Source organism: Ammodytes marinus (genome assembly GCF_949987685.1).
Source record: "Ammodytes marinus genome assembly, chromosome: 10".
In the NCBI taxonomy this organism is placed as follows: domain Eukaryota; kingdom Metazoa; phylum Chordata; class Actinopteri; order Uranoscopiformes; family Ammodytidae; genus Ammodytes; species Ammodytes marinus.
The window spans coordinates 5,027,734-5,046,634 of record NC_137214.1 but is presented as its reverse complement, the minus strand read 5'-3'; the positions used below and the strand labels follow the sequence as shown (position 1 = coordinate 5,046,634).

At 43.2% G+C, this 18,901-nt stretch overlaps 1 protein-coding gene across 1 annotated transcript in view; it reads right to left on the bottom strand.

The window, feature by feature from the left end:
* Window positions 1-365: 365 nt before the first annotated feature.
* LOC307256724 (transcription factor COE1-like) overlaps window positions 366-18,901 on the bottom strand; it is a 74,321-nt gene continuing 55,785 nt past the window's right edge. The window contains exons 12-16 of the mRNA XM_080035808.1: window positions 9,664-9,729; window positions 8,999-9,161; window positions 7,498-7,671; window positions 4,448-4,639; window positions 366-1,336 (exon numbers count right to left, since the gene is read on the bottom strand). Coding sequence (XP_079891934.1) covers window positions 1,305-1,336; window positions 4,448-4,639; window positions 7,498-7,671; window positions 8,999-9,161; window positions 9,664-9,729 — 627 coding nt within the window. The 3' untranslated portion in view covers window positions 366-1,304. The remainder of the gene's footprint in view (window positions 1,337-4,447; window positions 4,640-7,497; window positions 7,672-8,998; window positions 9,162-9,663; window positions 9,730-18,901) is intronic.

Sequence of the window (18,901 nt, the reverse complement as noted above, 5' to 3'; positions counted from 1 at the left end):
GAGAGACAACAGTAAATAATGAAAGGAAACACTGTGACATAATGTTCACTTACTATATTAAAACTGACACAAACACAACTAAACCAGGGGTGAGAGGCAATGTACAAATACAAGGGATAAATACATTATTTATAGGATATTTTTTTACAGGAATCCCCCTTTTTTGTATCCAAATCCATGTTTTCCTCGTGTTTTTAGCAGATGAGATATTGACAACACACATTTAAATCTATCTTCTGTACTGAGAAGCTGCCTTAAGACATTTAATCTTTACATTTCAAACTATAGCTATCGCAAAAAAAAAAAAAAAAAAAAAGTCCATTTCTTTTTTTTTTTGTTATATACAAAAATATATCACATATATCACGCATTTATTCTAAATTTGATATTTGCTAGACTCCTTCAGTTTACAGTGCTGGCTGGACGCACACATCCCCCTCTGGCTTTTTCAAGTCCTTCACTTAAAATCTCAGACCAAAAAAATTTCAATTTTGGCTAAATCATTTTTTTCTTCACATGACAAGCAGAAAAGCATATTGCAAACAGCTCAATCCTCACAGTTTATTTAGAAGTCAAACAAACAAACAAACAAACAAACAAACAAACAAACAAACAAACAGGACAAGAAACAGAGGCATGTGTTATAATGTTGAATGAGCATAGGGCCGTTTTGTTATACCACCTTTAGATAATAAGCAGCAAAATTGAGAGTTTTGATTTTGTTCTTTCCGGTATTTCTTTGTGTGTGTGTGTGTGTGTGTGTGTGTGTGTGTGTGTGTGTGTGTGTGTGTTGTCATGTGTTTTTTTTTCAAACAGGTTGAGCTAAGGAAATCATATTCTATTGTGACAGAGGTTACACAAAAAACCTCATTGGCCAATCCGACACAGACTGTGTGTGTCTGTTAGACGGGTCCTCCACTTATCAAAAGCCAAAGAGCTTACAGGCATTACAAACATAACGATAAATAAATGCTATTTTCATGAGGTCAGTGTCACACTGTGGGTAAAACTATCAGTCTCTATACACTTCATGTCCAAACGCCGCCGTGTCAGAGGGGCTACACACTAAAGTCAACCAGAGAGGGAAATATAACATCACAAAGGTTGGTATTGTCCCTTTATTTCTTTTTTCTTTTCCTCTTCCCCCAATGGAAAAGGCCTGAGTTTATCCAGCGTCTTATCTTCTCCACTTCCTTTTTCACCTCAGCTCCGGAGCATAGCAGAGCCTCGCCAGACTCTAGCTACTGTGTCTTTTTTTTTGTTTTGTTTTCCCTTCCTTAAACATTCCCCTAAAAAAAATCCCTCTACATGGGTGGAACGATCATCCCGGGAATCGCTGCTTTTTTTTGGTGGGAAAAGAGGGGGAGGAAAGAGAGAGAGAGAAACAGAGAGAGAGAGAGAGAGAGAGAGAGAGAGAGGAAGGTCAGTCATGTGATTGCTGGCTTTCATCTGTCATCACAACAGTCACATAACAGAAATGTGCTCCAGCATCTGGCGAACAGCGACTCACTCTCCCCTCATTATCTCTCCATACCCCCCCCCCCCCCTCCACACACACAACCCCAAAATCATAACATTTTTCCTGCGCTCCGTCGCTAAACTTGGCGCTAACACTCAACTTTTTCACAGGCCTTTTTATTTCTGAAGAGCTTCATGCGAGAAAAGCTGCCACTGTTAATTGTTAGCAGTCGCATTGTGCCATCACAGAGCATCCTTCAAACACAGAGGAGATGAAATGACACTCAGCACTTGAACATGGATAAGGGATGAGTGAGAGCCTTTCTTACAGAGCCCTATGCTCACATTTTTACCTTCTTAAATCATGCTCTCTCTCTCTAGCTGCTACATCTTCACCTCCCCCTAACCCTTCCCCCCTTTCTCTCTTACACAGCAGCCATCACACGGAGGAATGTTTCATATAACATATTGGCTCCCTATTGATTCCCCTTCTCTCTCTTCAATCCACTAATTCCCTGGTTATTTCCTAAGTGTCACGGGCTGTGTGTGTGTGTGTACATGCGTGCGTGCGTGCAAGTGTGCATGTGTGTGTCAGTGCGTGTGTGTGTGTGTGTGTGTGTGTGTGCGTGTGTGCATGCATGTGTGTGTTGGGCGCAGTGGGGGCCAATGGACCTTCGGGTCAGCGTTGGTCAGCGCTCATCAACGCCCCGACAGAGGAAGTGAGGAAGTGCTTAGCTCGGGGCACTGATAAAGATTCCCATCCATCAATGTGGAGATCTCAACACTATATTACTACATCCTGCCTAGACTAGGCCCTGCATGGGATTGGAAATGAGAGTAGCAGAATGACCCGCGGTGGCATAACAAGCACCCCCCCCCTCCCCCCCCTCTCCCCCCTCAGCAATACTACTACCACCTCCCCTTAGAATGACACCCAACGGACAGCACAGGACAGGAAGCAGGAAGTTAAGAAAACAGGAAATGGAACACATATGGTGTGGTTGTACCGTCTTCTGTGACAAGTGAAGAGCGACAAATACAAACAGAGCGGGAAAAAAAGGAGAAGGAAGGGAAGGGCAGGATGGGGCTGGTGGTGGGTGTTAAATGTTGGGAGAGAGGCCATGGAAACATGAAGAGAATCAAAGAGAGAGAGAGAGAGCGAGGGGTATAACATACTTCAGGAGAAGGCCAGGCCCTGCAGAGAGTTGGCTGATGAGTACTTGCTAGAGTCCACAAAAGACTGATCTATAGAGCGAGGGAGGAGAAGTGGAGAGGAAATAAAGAGAGGAGGATAAACAGGGGAGTGAGGAAGAGGAGGAAGAAAAAGGGAAAAAGTTGGGAGTAAAAAAGGCAAGGGATTATTATCAAAAGGAAGTTAAGAAAAGCAGGACTCTGAATAGACATGAATAGGCATACAAACAGTAGCTACTGAATTAGATCGCATTAGGTACCATGGTAACTGAAGGCCATGTCCACATGTACACAGGAATCTTAACGCAACCGTATCTTTATCTTTGCGGTTTGGCCTTTTGTCCACACGCAAACAACACAACCAACCAGACACTAAGGGGCACTTTACATGGTGAAAACGTGACAGTTTTCCCGTTTTTGGTTTGAAAAAACCCCCCGTTCAGACACAATTTATCTGACATCTTCACTCGTACACATGTTTTCAGAGGAAACGGGACGAAATCGCTGTAGTAGCAGTGTAGCAGCCATGCCAAGCCAATAGTCAGTGGTGACACAGCCTAGTAGATAGCTCTTCCGGTACAATTTGATGCATAAAACCTTACTGTAACCGAAAATTAATGCCATTAACGTTCATAAAGCGGTTGGTGTAAGCTTGGGGTTACAAGTATTGTAAATTACAAGCTTTCTGTCCTCTTATTTCACCGCATTGAACTCGTGAAAACAGAAGACATGCTGATAGTGAAGGGGCTTTGTGAGCGGCTACTTTTCCTGTTAGGCGTACTTCAAAATAAAAGTCGACTCACGTTTGTCCAGTGAAATGCTAATGTTTAGCCAGTGAAATGCTTTTACTGTGAAGCCGTAGCCTTAATGCTCCTTTTGTTGAACTGTAACTTAACCGCTGCGCGCTGAACTATGATAGTGTTTTTTTAATGTAGAGAGAGCCGTGTCCCTGGCATATAGAAGCTACACACGTTTATTTTGCTAGAAAAACCGGCAGAGCACAAATCTTTCCCCAGAAAAAGTGTCAGGTGGTCTCAATAACTTACTAATCGCTTAGACTAAATTGGCAAGTGTTATATTTGAGCCCTGCACGACACTATTTCCGCGTTTGCACCGTTTCGTGTTGTCGTGTAAAGCGCCCCTAAAACTAGAGCGGTTTGAAAACTCAGCAGCACACCTCGGTACAGGTCTTGCTTGTGTTTCCACTGCAGACAGTACCCTTATTTGGTAGGCAGGGTTTATGTCAGAAGTGGATAGCCCTGGTCAGAGTAAATACAGTCTATGGATCAGACGCGGTGGCATCTATGTAACTATGGTGACATCGTAGCAGTGGGACACAGAGTAGCCCACTGATTAATTCAAAGATGAGGAAGAACGCGATACAATAAACAGAGCCGCGCAACTGACATTTTTATCTCACTTTTGCCAAGGTGATTACATACAGCGGTTTATCTCTGGCTCAGAAAATGAGGATTCTGTCGACCAATAAAAGTACTGCAGTGTGGAGCTAACCCCTTTGGGACCGCTTGGTACTCCTAACTAACTGCTCCCACAAATAGGTACGGCACAGCTGACCCCTAACCCCGCTTTGTGACAACCAGGCTATCTTTCTATCTATGGTGTTTGACATTACCTGGCTCAATTTACGTCCCAATTTTCAATCTTTGTTTTTTTTTGTGTTTTTCATGTATACAGAGAGATTTTCTAACACACTAAAGGTTTTCTACTGGAATGTAATATCCATGTACATGTGTGGACATGTGTCAGGAAGGCTCCGTTCTGTTGTCCATGCTCTCACCTTGCATGCCGTTGCCGCTGGTGCAGGTGGGCGGCGGGGAGTTCTGGGGCCGCACCACGGGGGCGAAGGCGCTCTTCTGCTTGACGGCGGCCGACACCATGTTGGCCGGGGAGAAGGAGAAGATGCCGGAGGAGCTGCTGCAGTTGGAGGGCAGGCTGGTGGAGGAGTTCATGGTGGGGCTGGACGGCACGACTGGGGGGGAGCAGGGGAGGGTAGGGTGGGGCACGGTGGGGTAGTAGGGAGGGGGGGGGGGGGTGGGGGTCAGGGGAGGTTGACAGGAAGGACACATGGAGACGGACAGGGCAGAGAGACCAAGGTTAGAGTGAGGGACGAGGGCACAGCAGGGGGGGCACACGCGACGGACAGAAGGGGACTGGTGGTCGGATGGACGAGGCAATGGTGGCAAGGAGGAGGGATAATATTATTTTGGACTCAAAAATCAACTTGGCTCAACACTTTTTCTTTTGGAAAGCTTTTTTTTGTTGTGTGTTGTTAAGCAATAAAACTGGCAGTTGAGATATTCCATAGCTAAGACAAAAATGTGTTTGAGTTGAGGAAAAACCTGCACCCCGACAAAAACAGCCCCAAGCACTTTCTTTATCCTCTGATCTGTTTTGATGAGTCATTCTGTTGCTCGAGGGGGGGTGGGGCAAGGCTTGATAAACAACTCCTTGCTTACTGGGGGGCGCTGGATCCTAATTTGTTTTCGGGACATCTCACAAACCATGCAAGAGATTTCAATGAGTAACCAGAGCAAGTGGTTTCGAATCAGATCCAACACACACAGGCATGGAACAAAATAGTTGCTACTTTGTGATTTTATGGCTTACTCCATTTACTTCTCATCTTTTCAGAGTTAATATTAGTGTCATGATTCTAAAAGCCTTAAAGCCTGATCACACCAAAAACTGGCACAATGAAAATTCCTGCGCATGTCTGGGGGCCAATCACACTGCTAGTTGGTGAACTGCTACTAGGCTAGCTCGTTGGTGACATGCTAGCTGTTGGGAACTTGTTGGCCCCTTGTTAGTTGCGATACCTCTCTGAGTGCATTTCTATTTTCTTTGGAGCCTGCTTAGTTGTTCACTGATCCCGGGCATTTTGTGCCCATTGTTCATTCACTCTGTGACTCTTGGCTAATAAGCTATGATAGCTTCCTCTTTTTATCCAACATTTTATCCAACTATTGCTATTTGTTTTTTCAAAGCTCAGCGCTGTGAAGATGACTAGCTAGTGGTCAATGCCACAAATTCACGCGTCAAAATGAATTAGAATTTGGATCTATACCCGGTTGCATTGGAATAGGTTGAGTTAAATGTTACTGTTTTAAATGTTGGTCCCATGTCATAACATCTTTAACTTGTGAACATCTTGTCCTTATGTCGACATCATTACAAGCAATCTGGATGAAAACAGCACATTCTTTTGAAATGATTGTATTTTTTATAGGGCTGTCAAATTAACGCATTAATTTCGATTAATTAATCACAGAAAAATTAACGCGATTAAAAAAATTAACGCAGATTAATCGCACTTCTATATTGCCCTTTGACCCGGTGCAAAAGAGGTGAGACGATAGCGGAGCTGCACCTGTAGCTTGCTGACACGGCCCGCACGGGATTAAAGAGTAAAGAAAGAAGCAGGGGAAAGAGGCCGAGGGCTTTATGGATGTGTTATGGGCTGCTCCGGGCAAATAAGCATGAAGGTAGGAATACGTCTTTTGTTATTCTCCGCAGTGTCTGTGAATTATTGATTTAGTGGGTGCCTGATTAACAATGTAGGTTCAAAACAGTATCTCTCCATCTTCCTCCGTGTCTCTGTTTGCTAGCTGCGATCGTCTCCCACAAACGGACACCCGCCCCCTCTCACTCTTCCTAGCTGGCATATGCCTGTCTTTTTTCCTCCTTTGTGTGTGTGTGTGTGTCTCAATATTTTTGGCTATGAGTAGGACGGTGAATGAGTCGGCATAGGCTATGCGCACTGCACCTGTGGCAGTGCAGCGCTGTCTGTTGTGTGGAAGATAGACAGTCGTCATTTAGCAAGAAGCAGAAGTTACGAGAGACGGGGAGAGAGAGAGAGAGAGAGAGAGAGTAGCCTATACAGTTGTTTATAAACAGGCATACAAGTGTCATATAAGTATGTGATTCATTTAGATTAATTAATCACAGAGCCTGTAATTAATTAGATAAAAAAATTTAATCGCTTGACAGCTCTAATTTTTTATTTTATTTATTTTTTACAAAATGTGTCACAAAACATATAGGATTTAGGTTGTGGGACCCGTCCACAGGCAAACACGAGCAGAGGGTTATCTTCACACCCTAAACCCTGTCTCCCTCTTACACCAACCCCATCCATCAAGCTAACCTGGGTTTGTCTTTTGTCTGCTAATATACTAAGAGCATTTTCCCCCTCAGTGATTTTACAATCAACTGAGTCGTATTTCAGCCGCCCTCTGATATCTGCCTTTTGCCTTTATTGTTGTTATTATCCAACACTTAGCTTTTATGGCTCCTCCTGACAAATCCTCGCAATAAAGTCATAATCCATTTATGAAGGGGGCTAACTAATCAATTAATGAAAATTGGACCTACAAAGGCAGGCCAAGGGGGCCATTGATTGAAAGTGTCTGTGTGGGGGCCGATGAGCCTGTTAAAATACTTGTTAACACCCAGGAATCAAAGCGCTGAAATGGAATTGCTTCTCTAGCAATTAGTTTATTGATTTAATCAAGGGTCTTTAATGTAGAGGGTGAATGTGTGTGTGAGAAGAGGTGGTGGGTTGTGTGGGTGTGGGTGGGTTGGGGGGGGGGGCTGCTAGGTGATCTGCTCCCCTGGCCAATAAAGTGGGGATTTGCGTTTGACTCCGTTCTTAAAGAAACAGATGAGCCAGCTGAAATGCAGGACTTTCGCCGTGTGCATGCGTCACTTGTTTTTTCCACATTTTCCCGTGACCAACTCCTATCAAAATACATGTCCTGTTTAAAATATTCAATCTTTTCACTGTCAGAAGGAGGTCTCAGATCTTAGGATGTGGTGTTGTTTACTCACTGGCATAGGGCGAGTTGCCTGCCGATCCATTGAGGAAGTTGGGCGAGGTGCCCAAGGTTGCCATGCCAGAGTTAGCGTAGCCGTTCATGCTAGTGGAGCTGTAGCTACTGTGCTGCGGGGTGGAGCTGGGGACATAACCATGAGGGGACACACTGCTTGTACTCCTACTGAAACCTATGGACAGGGAAAGAGAGGGAGACCAGGAGAGAGAGAGAGAGATGTTAGCAGTATAGCCTAAATAGCAGACGACAGACAATACTAAACCTAGAAAGCCTACTGTACATGCAGCGCTGCCAAATACCTCTGTTCCCTACACGGCTAATGGACGCAGCACCAGAAGCCAAAATTAATTTGTGAAAAAAAAAAAAGATTTGACAGCATATGGCAGAGCGAGAAAGCAATGAACAGAGCAGGAGGAAGAATGATATGAGAAAGGGGAACTATAGCTAGCCATTCAACCACAGGGAACAAGGGGGCCTTTAACCTCACCCGGCTCCTCTCCCCAAATTACATATATTGATAAGGCAATTAACACTAAAAGGCCTCTGCAAGCGCTTCTGTCATTTATAAAGGAATGAAGCCAGTATTTCTGACAGGAGCCTTTCCCATCCGCTATGCCTTACAGGGGACAGCGACAGCATAAAGGTAGAAGATGTTAAGAAGACTATAAATATATCTGTAAGTCTCAGGTCCAATGCGCTGACAATGAAAAAAAAAAAAAAAAAACCCAGCTGGAATTGAACATCAAGAAATTCTTGCTATGTATTGCTCTACTTGTACTTTGTTCTAGCCCCCTTTTTTTCTTGATAATTAGGCAACACCCAATTCCCCATCCTCATCTGTTACCAGTGTGAAACTGCATGGCCGGACGTCACACACACACACACACACACACCAGCTGATAACTTTTTTTTTTTTTTTTTTTAAGATGTTTCCAGATGAAGATGATGAAGGACAGTAGGGGAAGCTCTGGTGGAAGTATTGAGACACATCCAGAGGGGCCCTGGCTATGCTCTGCTTTCCCCCCCTTGATACCTGTGATAAATCACCACTGACTGCACCCACATCTCTCTCTGTCAGACGAGGGGGGCTGACCCCAGTCTAATATACACACCCCTAGGACCCACTCATATTTCTCTATCCCTATCCGTGCCTCCTTCTTTTTTTCTCCATTCTTCACTCCTCTCACCTTCTCCTTCTCCATTTTTTCCCTTGTTCCTTACTGCCTCTCTTTTTTTCTCCACAGCATCTCTCACTCTTATTTTGCTCCGACCTCCTAAATCACTCTCTCTTGGAATTTCCCACATGGAAAATAAAATGGTCCCCCCTATTGCACTACTCATCTTCACTTATCCATCCATCTTTCCAAAAAAATAAAATAATAATCACTGCCACGTTTCCCCAACAACAGACTTTAATGTTTTATTTATTATTTATTTGTGTGTTGATTTTAATTTGATTAGATTTTTTTACGTTGAGTTTTTTTTTTTTTTTGCCTCACCCTGATTGGCTGTCTGCGCCACCTCGGAGCCGGAGAAGGAGTTGACTGACATCATGCCTGCGTGCACGGAGCCGCTGCCCAGCCCGGAGAGCTGGTTGTGGCCTCGCGGCACCGTGGTGTACAGGGCCTCCGCTATGTCCGCCGCCCGCTTCAGAATCATCTCCTGACAGATTGATGAAGAAAGAAAGGGGGAAAAGAGCTGTGGTCAGCAACAGAGAAGAGAAGAGGAGGAGAATATGCTCTTCGTGTATAAGGCTTTATGGTCTCCCTACGTGAATGTTACATCTCCACTTGAGATATGGCACATTTAAAACCTAGTAGTAGGCAGAGCGTTTTATTATTTTCATTATTATCTTTTTTTTTAATACTTTATTTATCTATTTTCTGAAAATATGCATACATAAAAAAACACACCCCCCCACCCCATGGACACCCTAGAAAAAAAACTGAATAAAAAAAACAACAACAACTACATGTCAAGTGACGGTATAATTGTCCCGTCGCCTCTAGTTTCACGTAATAAACGAAATAAAACCTGAAAGGAAAAAAATTACTGAGGACGTGACCTCTCTCTGTCCTCAATATGGGCGTGAGTGTGTGTGTGTGTGTGTGTGAGTGTGTGTGTGCGCGCGCGCGTGCGTCCGTGTGTGTGTGTGTGTGTTTACCTGGTTGTTATGAGGCATCCCGTACAGCGCCTCCACTAGGTCCGCTGCTCTCTTTAGGATCACCTCCTACAATCAAACACAGAAGAAAGAGGAACAGAAGATTGATCAGGCTCAAAGAGTTCACTCACTTTTATTACATCCCAGGTCCTTTGCGTTATGCTGTGAATGCAGAACAGAAGAGAAGAGAGGGAGGGAGGGAGGAGGGCAGACGCAAGAGAAAGAGAAATGGGCCCTGTCCCGGCACTCTGTTAACCAGCCAGGGCAGTTTGGGGGGGAGAGAGAGAGCAAGAGGTAAGACAGTGTTATCTGTGAATAAAAGATGAGCCCTATATCTCTCTATATCAAGCCCTTCTTCTCCTCCCTATGCTGTCATGAATCCAGCCGCACATGATCGGCCATCAGTCTCATTTAACACAACATATCATCAGAGAGAGGGGGGAGGGGGAGGTGACAGTGGCTATACAACTGGGCGCTTGTTTAGCCTGGGGGGGGGACAGGCCATGCACCGTCTCCTGGCCTGTATTAACCCTGGTAATGATCCATGAGTCAACAGCCCCCCCCCCCTCCCCTTACTCCCTCGCATCCACTTTGTGTGATGAATGTAGAAACATCATTGCGCAGGTGAAAATCGCCCCCGCCGAGTGTACATTTTCCCACATCAAACATTTATCCTTGCATAGGTTATAGCGTTTTGTCGTTTTCTTGGGGGCGCTCATTTTCTAGCGCTTATGCCCTTTCCTCTCTCCCTATTCTCTTCAGTGTACGAGTGACTCCAGGCAGTCGTTATGAGTGTGTGTGTGTGTGTGTGTGTGTGTGTGTGTGTGTGTGTGTGTGTGTGTGTGTGTGTGTGTGTGTGTGTGTGTGTGTGTGAGTGTGATGTAGACACCTACCACAGCCCCACCAAACCCCTTTTTAAAAGTTAATGTGCCGGGGCCAGGATATATGCTGGAGGCGCGACAACCAGAAAATTGCAGCCCCCCCCCTCCTCTCCCCTACAACCTTCCCACACTCGCTTCCCTCTCTTCCACTCCGCGCAAAACACACACACACACACACACACACACACACACACGCTGTGCCGCTATACCCTCTTGAGTGTATCCCTCGCTGTGAACAAGCCCTGGAGCATGTGTGCTCTCTGTTCCGTGACACGCCGCCTTTCAATCAGACCTCATATCACACACACAGACACACACAGACACACAGACACACACAGTCACACACACAGACACACACACAGACACACACATAGACACACACAGACAGACACACACGCAGCTAACGCACATGCGGAGGCTGTCGAGCACGCCCAGGACATGACGAGAGGGTCAGCAAAGCAATAAAGATTGTAGAGCGCTGTCCGAGGTGCTAAATTCACTCAATAATGGGAGCGCTGCCTCTGTGTTAACCTCCCATTACTAGCACTATCTGGGAGGAGGCGGTGGGGGGGGGGGAGCAGAGAGGAGGCACTGCTCGCGGTGATTGAGAGACGTACAGGCCCCTAGGAAGGTAAGTGGTTCTTTAGTATGTATGCAACCGCTCCCTCGCTTCCTTCTCTAGGCTGTTCCTCGACTCCCCGTGCCTCCCAGGGATTGCTACACTGTAAAACCTGACGAGTTAGTTCAACTCAAACGGTTTGAGGAAACCGATTGCCTTGAATCATTTGAGTTTATTAACTTATACTATTTAAGCATAGACAATTCTTTGATTTGAGTATAGGTAACTCAATTATTTATTGTCAAGGTAAGTTAGGTAAATTAAGTTAATAGTACTAATTCCACTAAGTTAACTGAACTTAAACTAAAACGTATTTTACACTTAAATATTGCATTTATCTGAACTCATCACAAATGTGTTTGTATAATGTATCTGAATAAGTAAGACTAACTTGAATGGGATTCTTTCCACAAATGTTCCTACTTGAGTTTCATTAACTCAGTTTTCTTCCATTAAAGCAAATTACTAGATTCTAGTTGTGACAACTTTTAGCAACTTAATTCATTCGAGGAAACCGATTGCCTTGAACCGTTCTAGTTGGGTTAACTCAGTATAAAACACACATGTCTGATACAACTTAAATCATTTATTAAGTTGAATGAGGAGCACTTACAACACAACACAAAGCATTTCAGTGTTCACATTTTTTTCAGATGTCATTTCTTCCTTTACAAATACGTTTTTCTCTTTAAATCTTCAGGGAAAATAAAATAAACACCCAAAGTTAAACAATAAAAATAAATGTATGATAATAAAAAAAATAAAAAATAAAATAAAAAATGTTCTAGATGGGTTAACAGTGCTCTGCTGAAACATACTATCTTTAACCTCTGCACAAAGCCGGTACTAAGCACCACATTTTCCATAACTCCACCTCTTTACTGCAATGTCCATTGACGCATTTTAGTTTCCCTCCCTGATGTTTACTTCCATCTATCTGCATAGTATTACATATAAACACTTTCTTTGTCTGTCTAAATCTTACATTTCCTGTTATTGTCTCTCTTTCTAGCAATGTGTCCTTTTTGTTTACAAAAACAGAAAACCAAAATATGGTGAAATTACACTTTTAACAGCTTATTTTTTAAGGCATTATTTAGAGATCAAAAAGACAAACAACCTATAAGTAAAATATATACCACTCTTGTAGCCGTTATATGAATTTGGAAGCCAGCAGCTTAGCCTAGCATAGTTACTGGATACAGCTCGTCTGGCTGTGTCGAGTAGAAACCTGTGCCAACCAGCACCTTCAAAGCACACAAGAAAAAATGTCTTTTGTGTCTTCACCTGAACAAGTAATAACATGAATGTTGTTCTTTTTTAATCTGGTGTGCATTAAGTGGACAACACCACAGAAAAACTATTGCATCACACTTGCAACTCTTGTCATAAACACTAGGGAATCAGAACAGAAAACAGTTTGGCATGCAAGCCAAATTATGTTTTGACATGACAAACAATATCAACTACTGTGGTCACAACTTTACTCCAGCTCATTTCTTAAGGCCAGCAACTTAGGTTTGAGTTGTTTTCTCCCATCATCAAGGTTTAAGAGGACAACCTGGATGAAGTCGAAGAAGCCCCCTAACTTCTCAGGGTAGCTCAGATGGAGAGCATAGATCAGTCCAAACAAAATCACAAGTGAATCTGGCCAAGATGTGTGAGACATTACAACCTGATCTTGGAGGACGATTGACACGTGATGTGTTTCAAAAGGAGCTCCTGCAGGCACCTCCTCTTCATTGACCACTGCCACCAAAGCCACTGCTCCCTGGTTGGTTGCCTCAAACTCATTCTGAAAAGGGAAGGCATGTTAAGTATATGTGATGATCTGGATTTATTGTAGAAGCCTTGTAAGTTTAGAAGAGCACAAACAAAATATACATACAGGTAGTATATGATGCTCAGCTATTTTTGAGTTGTGTGAGCATTAAAAATAAATATAAAAAATAAGTCTATGTGCGTGACGAGAACGGATTTTTAAAACATTTCTAACTTGAACCTCACTCAAATGTCAAAATCAGTGACTATCTACTCACGATCCACTACATGCGTGTATGTGCTGAAAACAGATCAATGGTACATTAAAAAAAAATAAAAAAATCTTCCAAAGGCTTTATCACGAAACAAACCTCTTACTCATGTATTAGTTCCTTTGTCCCATCTCAGCCTAATAATTTACTCAAGGTCACTTTAGAATGAAACAGGCATCATCTCAACACCAGTCTAGCAATTAATGCAATGTTATAACATTCAACATTTAGTTGACCAAGGGGAAACAGCTTTTCAAGCCTAGATAATGTGATGCCCAAACGGAGGTAGTGTAGAGAACTGCTCTAAAAAGGGAGCCAACAACTCACACAGTAGGAGGAATAAGACAAATTAGGGATTTCCCTTAGCAACATAGATTAAGGTATATATAGGAGAAAGAGAACATGAAAATAAATATACCTTGCATGTTTTGAAGAGCTCTGATGAATCCTCCTTTAAGTACAGCGGTAGGCCGGCCAAGACTGCTGTTCGAGCTGCATTGATGTTGTTCTTATCCTGTTGAACACACAAAATAGTTATGCATAGGATGTTGGGGTCCGCTGTTTACATTCAAAATCAATCTAATGCATAACATTTTTTTAAATAAAATGTTCACCTGTTCCTCATATGCCATCAAAAGTTCTTCCATCTTCTCCCCAAATCTTCCAGTCTTCATCTTTTTGTAGAGCGTCAGCAGCTTAGGTGTGTATTGGTCAAGTGCAGAAAAGAAGGAAAATTGTAGATTTTGATTGGTGATCCTGTGGAATTCGCTGTAGAGCTGCATGGTGGGAAGAAAATGCAAGATTACAAACTGGATTTTTTTATACAAATATACACACTGCCAATAAAACTTAGCAATTATGAGCTCTTTTTCCAGACCAAGCACTCCTACAACGATGACGGACAGTGTGTGTAACTTTTTAGTTGCCCGTTTTAAGATTTTATTCACCTGTGCTTCACAAAAGAGTGCAGGCCATCTGTCTTTGAGTTCGACAATGGGAGGAGCTGAATTCACCATCTCTTCACGCCTGAGTGCGAAGGTGCGCTGCATATGTTGATCAATGAGAATCATGTCTTTCTGTTGATGTCCTCCTGAACTGCTCCACCATCTCAAGTCTCTGGGTCTCCAGTGTTTCAGCCCTGCTCAGTTTGATCCTGTAGTTGCACATCTTGAAGAACAGGCTGTTCTGCCAACCCCGACACCCTGTTTTGGAACCGTTTTCTTTTAGACAGGGGTGTTTTCTCACCAGAGCCTTTGCAGCATTGCCAATCTGTTTGAAACTAGGATATGCTTTATGCTTATATATTTCCGCAGCCATTACATCCAGGATGTTGTGTTTTTGATCCTTGGTTACCCAAAGTGTTTCCCCCTCTCTCACAAATGAAGAGTTGCCCTCTCTTAGAGCATACTCCACCTCAAGCGAGAATGTTGGAACAGCAAAGATCTCTGGCCATCGGCAAGGACGCTCTGGTGAATCTGTGTTATCAGACAACAACACTGTGTCATCTGTGCTGATTGAACTCTGATCTAAATCAACCAGTCTAAGTATCTTAATGGTTGCCTTAGATGGTAGGTCCTCTATGTCAACTAAATTGCATAGGGCATTGTCAAACTCTGGGTCTTGAAACTGAAGCCGAAAGTCATAGTCCAGGTTCAGCTTATTTTTCACCTCAAATATGAGGGCATTCACAGTCTCTGGACGAGACGGCAGAATAAGTCTCTCAGCGTTGACATCATCAAGGATGACTCTTAGCTTCAGAACAGTCACTTCCATTTATAATAGCTCGGTACACCTGTGACATAAAAAAGAAAAGAAAAAAAGCTATTACAGATGCTGTCCTTTTCACTAGTGGCATAACATTTATCAGTATATCAACTGTTCCCTTATCAAATTAAACTGTACAGGGCAGTATGTAATTGTTTCCTCTTACTGGTGTGCAGCTACAGTTCAGCATACATGTAGCATGTATTTTTCTTGCTTTCTTAGAACACACACAGAACATGCACCTATAACACATGGGTTGTAGTAGAACATGTACATTACCTTTTCAATATGTTGTGCAGTGTGCCCAGGGAGGGAGGTGATCACTAGTGTTCCTAGAAAGGTCCAGACTGATCTTTAGCCTCCCTCAGGTCACTGGAAAAAAAGGCTTGATGATGTCAGCTTGGTGTTGTGTTGTTCTTTTCCTCGAACACTGGAATGAAATATTTAGTCGTTAGAATTAGCCCACTTGAAACTTTGTAGAGCGTCTTTGAGTGCCTTGAAAAGCGCTATATAAATCCAATCCATTATTATTATTAGGCAAACTGTGGCATTTGGTCAGTTAAGTGAGAGACAGCTTTCATGGTATGACTCTTGCTTTGATTATCTGTGAGCTCATATGACCGCAAATGCTCAATATACATGGCCTCATAGTCTTTCAGTAGAAAGAAGATGTAATTTCCGATAAGTAATATGTGTCGGATCTCTTTAAACTCAGGCAAGGCAGAATGCACCCCAGTGCAAACAAACAGGCCAATTCCAAAGCTTGTGCCTTGGATGGTTACCTGTGTTGTGCTATATACACTGCTGTTGTCTGTGAAGCTCAATATTAATGCATGTGTATCAGTTGGCAGTGAATCAACAAAGACAGACTCCACTTTTGAAGTCTGTACCGGTGGCTTGAAAAATCTTGGTGACATGTCTTAAATGCCCCCTTAGATGAACATGCATGTCCCCCTCAACAAATGGTTGTTTAAAATCACACACACAGGGCAATGAAATCCACGATTCGTAGTCAAATCATGACTGTCCCCACCAACCACTCTTTGCTCAGAATGTATTCTTGACAAATGTATCTTCAGCGAATTAAAAGTACTAAATGTACACATGCAGTTGTTATACAGGCAAGGTAACGGCGAAACAGTGGAATATTGGCCATGATAGAGTCTGTAATATCTTAATAACAGTATTTTCAAAGCAGTAGAAAGGCCACACAATTTACATTTCCACATAACTGAACGAATAGGGGTTTCTCTATGGAATGGACCACGTGTCTGAAATCACGTTGTCGAGTGAAGGCTAAGTAGCATTCAAGCTAGCCTTAGCTTACATATTTTCACGGACATGCTGTGTACGTCTTTTTTAGGGTTGCTCCCTCATTGTGTGCTTTCAAATTAATTTACTTTGTATATTTTTCTTTACTCACGTTAGCTAACCGGGCAAAAAAAGAAAAAGGAAACTAGCTAGGAGCTCTTGAGAAGAACTTAGGAAGCTAACCAGAAAAAAAAAACTCAGTCAGAAGCCAACTTGACAGCAATTATCAAATAAAATTAACGTTATAAAACAGTCCGGTTTCTAACCAATGAAGCAGGAATTGTGGTGCTTGCAAGCTATAGTTAGTTTGCACAACTCAGTAAGCTAGCACATTTCAGCTTCACACAATGTACTCTAATTACAATTCAAACTGAATCACAAACGTGTAAGCAGTAATAAAATAAAGACAGCAAAGTTACCTTCTGAGGAAGACGGCCCCGTATCTGTGTCCTGAGTGGATAAAAAGTCCTTTTATCCGTCGACAATTATGCTGCGCAGCAAACTTCTCCGTGGCGTGAGTGCTGAGTGCAAACTGAGTGCTGAGCGCTGAGCGCAAACTATTTGAAATAGTAACGGCCACGGTGCTGCGTTCACGGTGAGGTGAAAGGCAGGTTTACTGTCAACATTCTGGCCGGGCACAATGCAACACACTGGGTTATCCAAATGGAGAGTGAATAAAGGGCAGATTAAGACTACTTCCGATAAATCTGACTTTTTAATTACATATCAGATGCCGTTTTTTCCTACCAAAATATTTGATTTACTTAGGCCTACAAGGAAAATAAAAACATTCTCACACAGGCCTATGAGAAATCAGAGAGATAAAATAATGGCAATAAAAAAAAATTAATTGTTTAATTCTAATATCCTACTTGTTTTTTTATGTGACACACTTCAAATGCTCTGGGAGGTGATTTAAATAATATCAATAATTATTTCAATGCATTCTTTGGTTTACTTGGGTACCCTGCTGATCATTTATAAACTGAAATAAAAACAAACATTGAACAATCTTAAGCCATGCAGCATCATAACCCATCAACATTTTTTCAACTTTAAGGAACTGAGTTAATGGAATGAACCGGATTCACATCACCACTACTTAAAATTCTTCAAAAAATTAAGTGCACTCAAAAGGACTGAGTTATTACAACAATAATTAATTTTTGAGTTACATGAGATAAGTTGGAGTGAGTGACGCTAACTTTTTACCAAGATTAAGTTATGTTAACTTACTTCTTTTATTAAAATGTACTGTTAGGTTTTACAGTGTAGATGGGTAGATGGATGGATGGATGGATGATGGGAGGGAGGGGGGAGGAGGGGGAAATGAAGGCATTAGGACACAAACAGATGGGCAGCTAGAGAGTGTAACGGTGTTCAGTGAAAGAAGACATGAAACCTTTAGTCACTTCATCTAATGCTCCGGCCATGCAGGACTCTGAAGGCGCTTTCACACCTGCCTTGTTTGGTTCCACTTTAATGCAGTTTTTTGTGTTGCTGCAGGTGAGAACATAGCAATCATACTCTGCACCCAAAGTGTACCAAACAAGCGTACCCAGACCTTGTTGAAGAAGAGGTCTCAGTACTGAGACTGAGTCCGATCCAACTGCAGGCAGCACTCATTGTGTTTGCATTAAAAGGAGCTCTTGTAGCCAGCTATGATATACATAATGGGATGAGGAATATAATCTTGATCATGTAGTTTCTTTCTGTAGTCTTGCAGCAGTTCAGGAACTATGCCAGACCAACTCACCGGACCACAGGAAACCATAGTTGTGAAAGTGAACTGAACCTGGTGGAAAACAAACCAATGTATCCCATTCTAGGAGTGAACCAAGGAAGCAAACCAGAAGTGGACTATCAGGTGTGAAACCGCCATTTGTGCCCCAGCTATGACTGGCTTTCAGCTTGATCTCCTCAGGACCAAATGGTCCTCTATCGTATCTGATCTCTGCTTTCTCTTCACCTTCTTTCTCTTGTCTTTCTCTTAGTTCTTCCTTTCTCCCATTCTCTCTATTAATCCCTCTCCCATGGCCCTGTGGCCTGTGTCTGTACCTATCAGTCTCTCGTTAGCAGAGGGGGGATCTGTCCGGTGGCTAAACGCGATTAGGCAGAGCTCCAGAGTCCTTCTGATAAACAGATAAATGTGGTTAGCGCCGTGCTGCCTGTCTAGCTGTGCCGCTGTAAGGGGAGAGCATTTCCTGGGCGCAGGGTCCTCTTCCCGTAAAGTCAGGCCCACAGAGACGTCAACAGGAAGGGGAACCTGATCCAGAGCACAGGCCTGGCCCCTCGTCTGGCAGGGCAGCCACTCATTAGCCAGGCCCCAGACCCCCAGCTATATACACACCACACCAGCCTTTAGCCAAACAAGCTGCAGTCTGCCCAGCTCACTCACTCACTCACTCACTCACTCACTCACTCACTCACTCACTCACTCACTCACTCACTCACTCACTCACTCACTCACTCACTCACTCACTCACTCACTCACTCACTCACTCACTCACTCACTGCCGGACTATTAGCCACAACACAGTATGCGGGGCTGTTTTCAGCTGGACATTGGCTCATTACCACAACATAAAGAGAGATAGAGCAGGCGTTACTTAGGCAGATATCCCTTTCAGTGA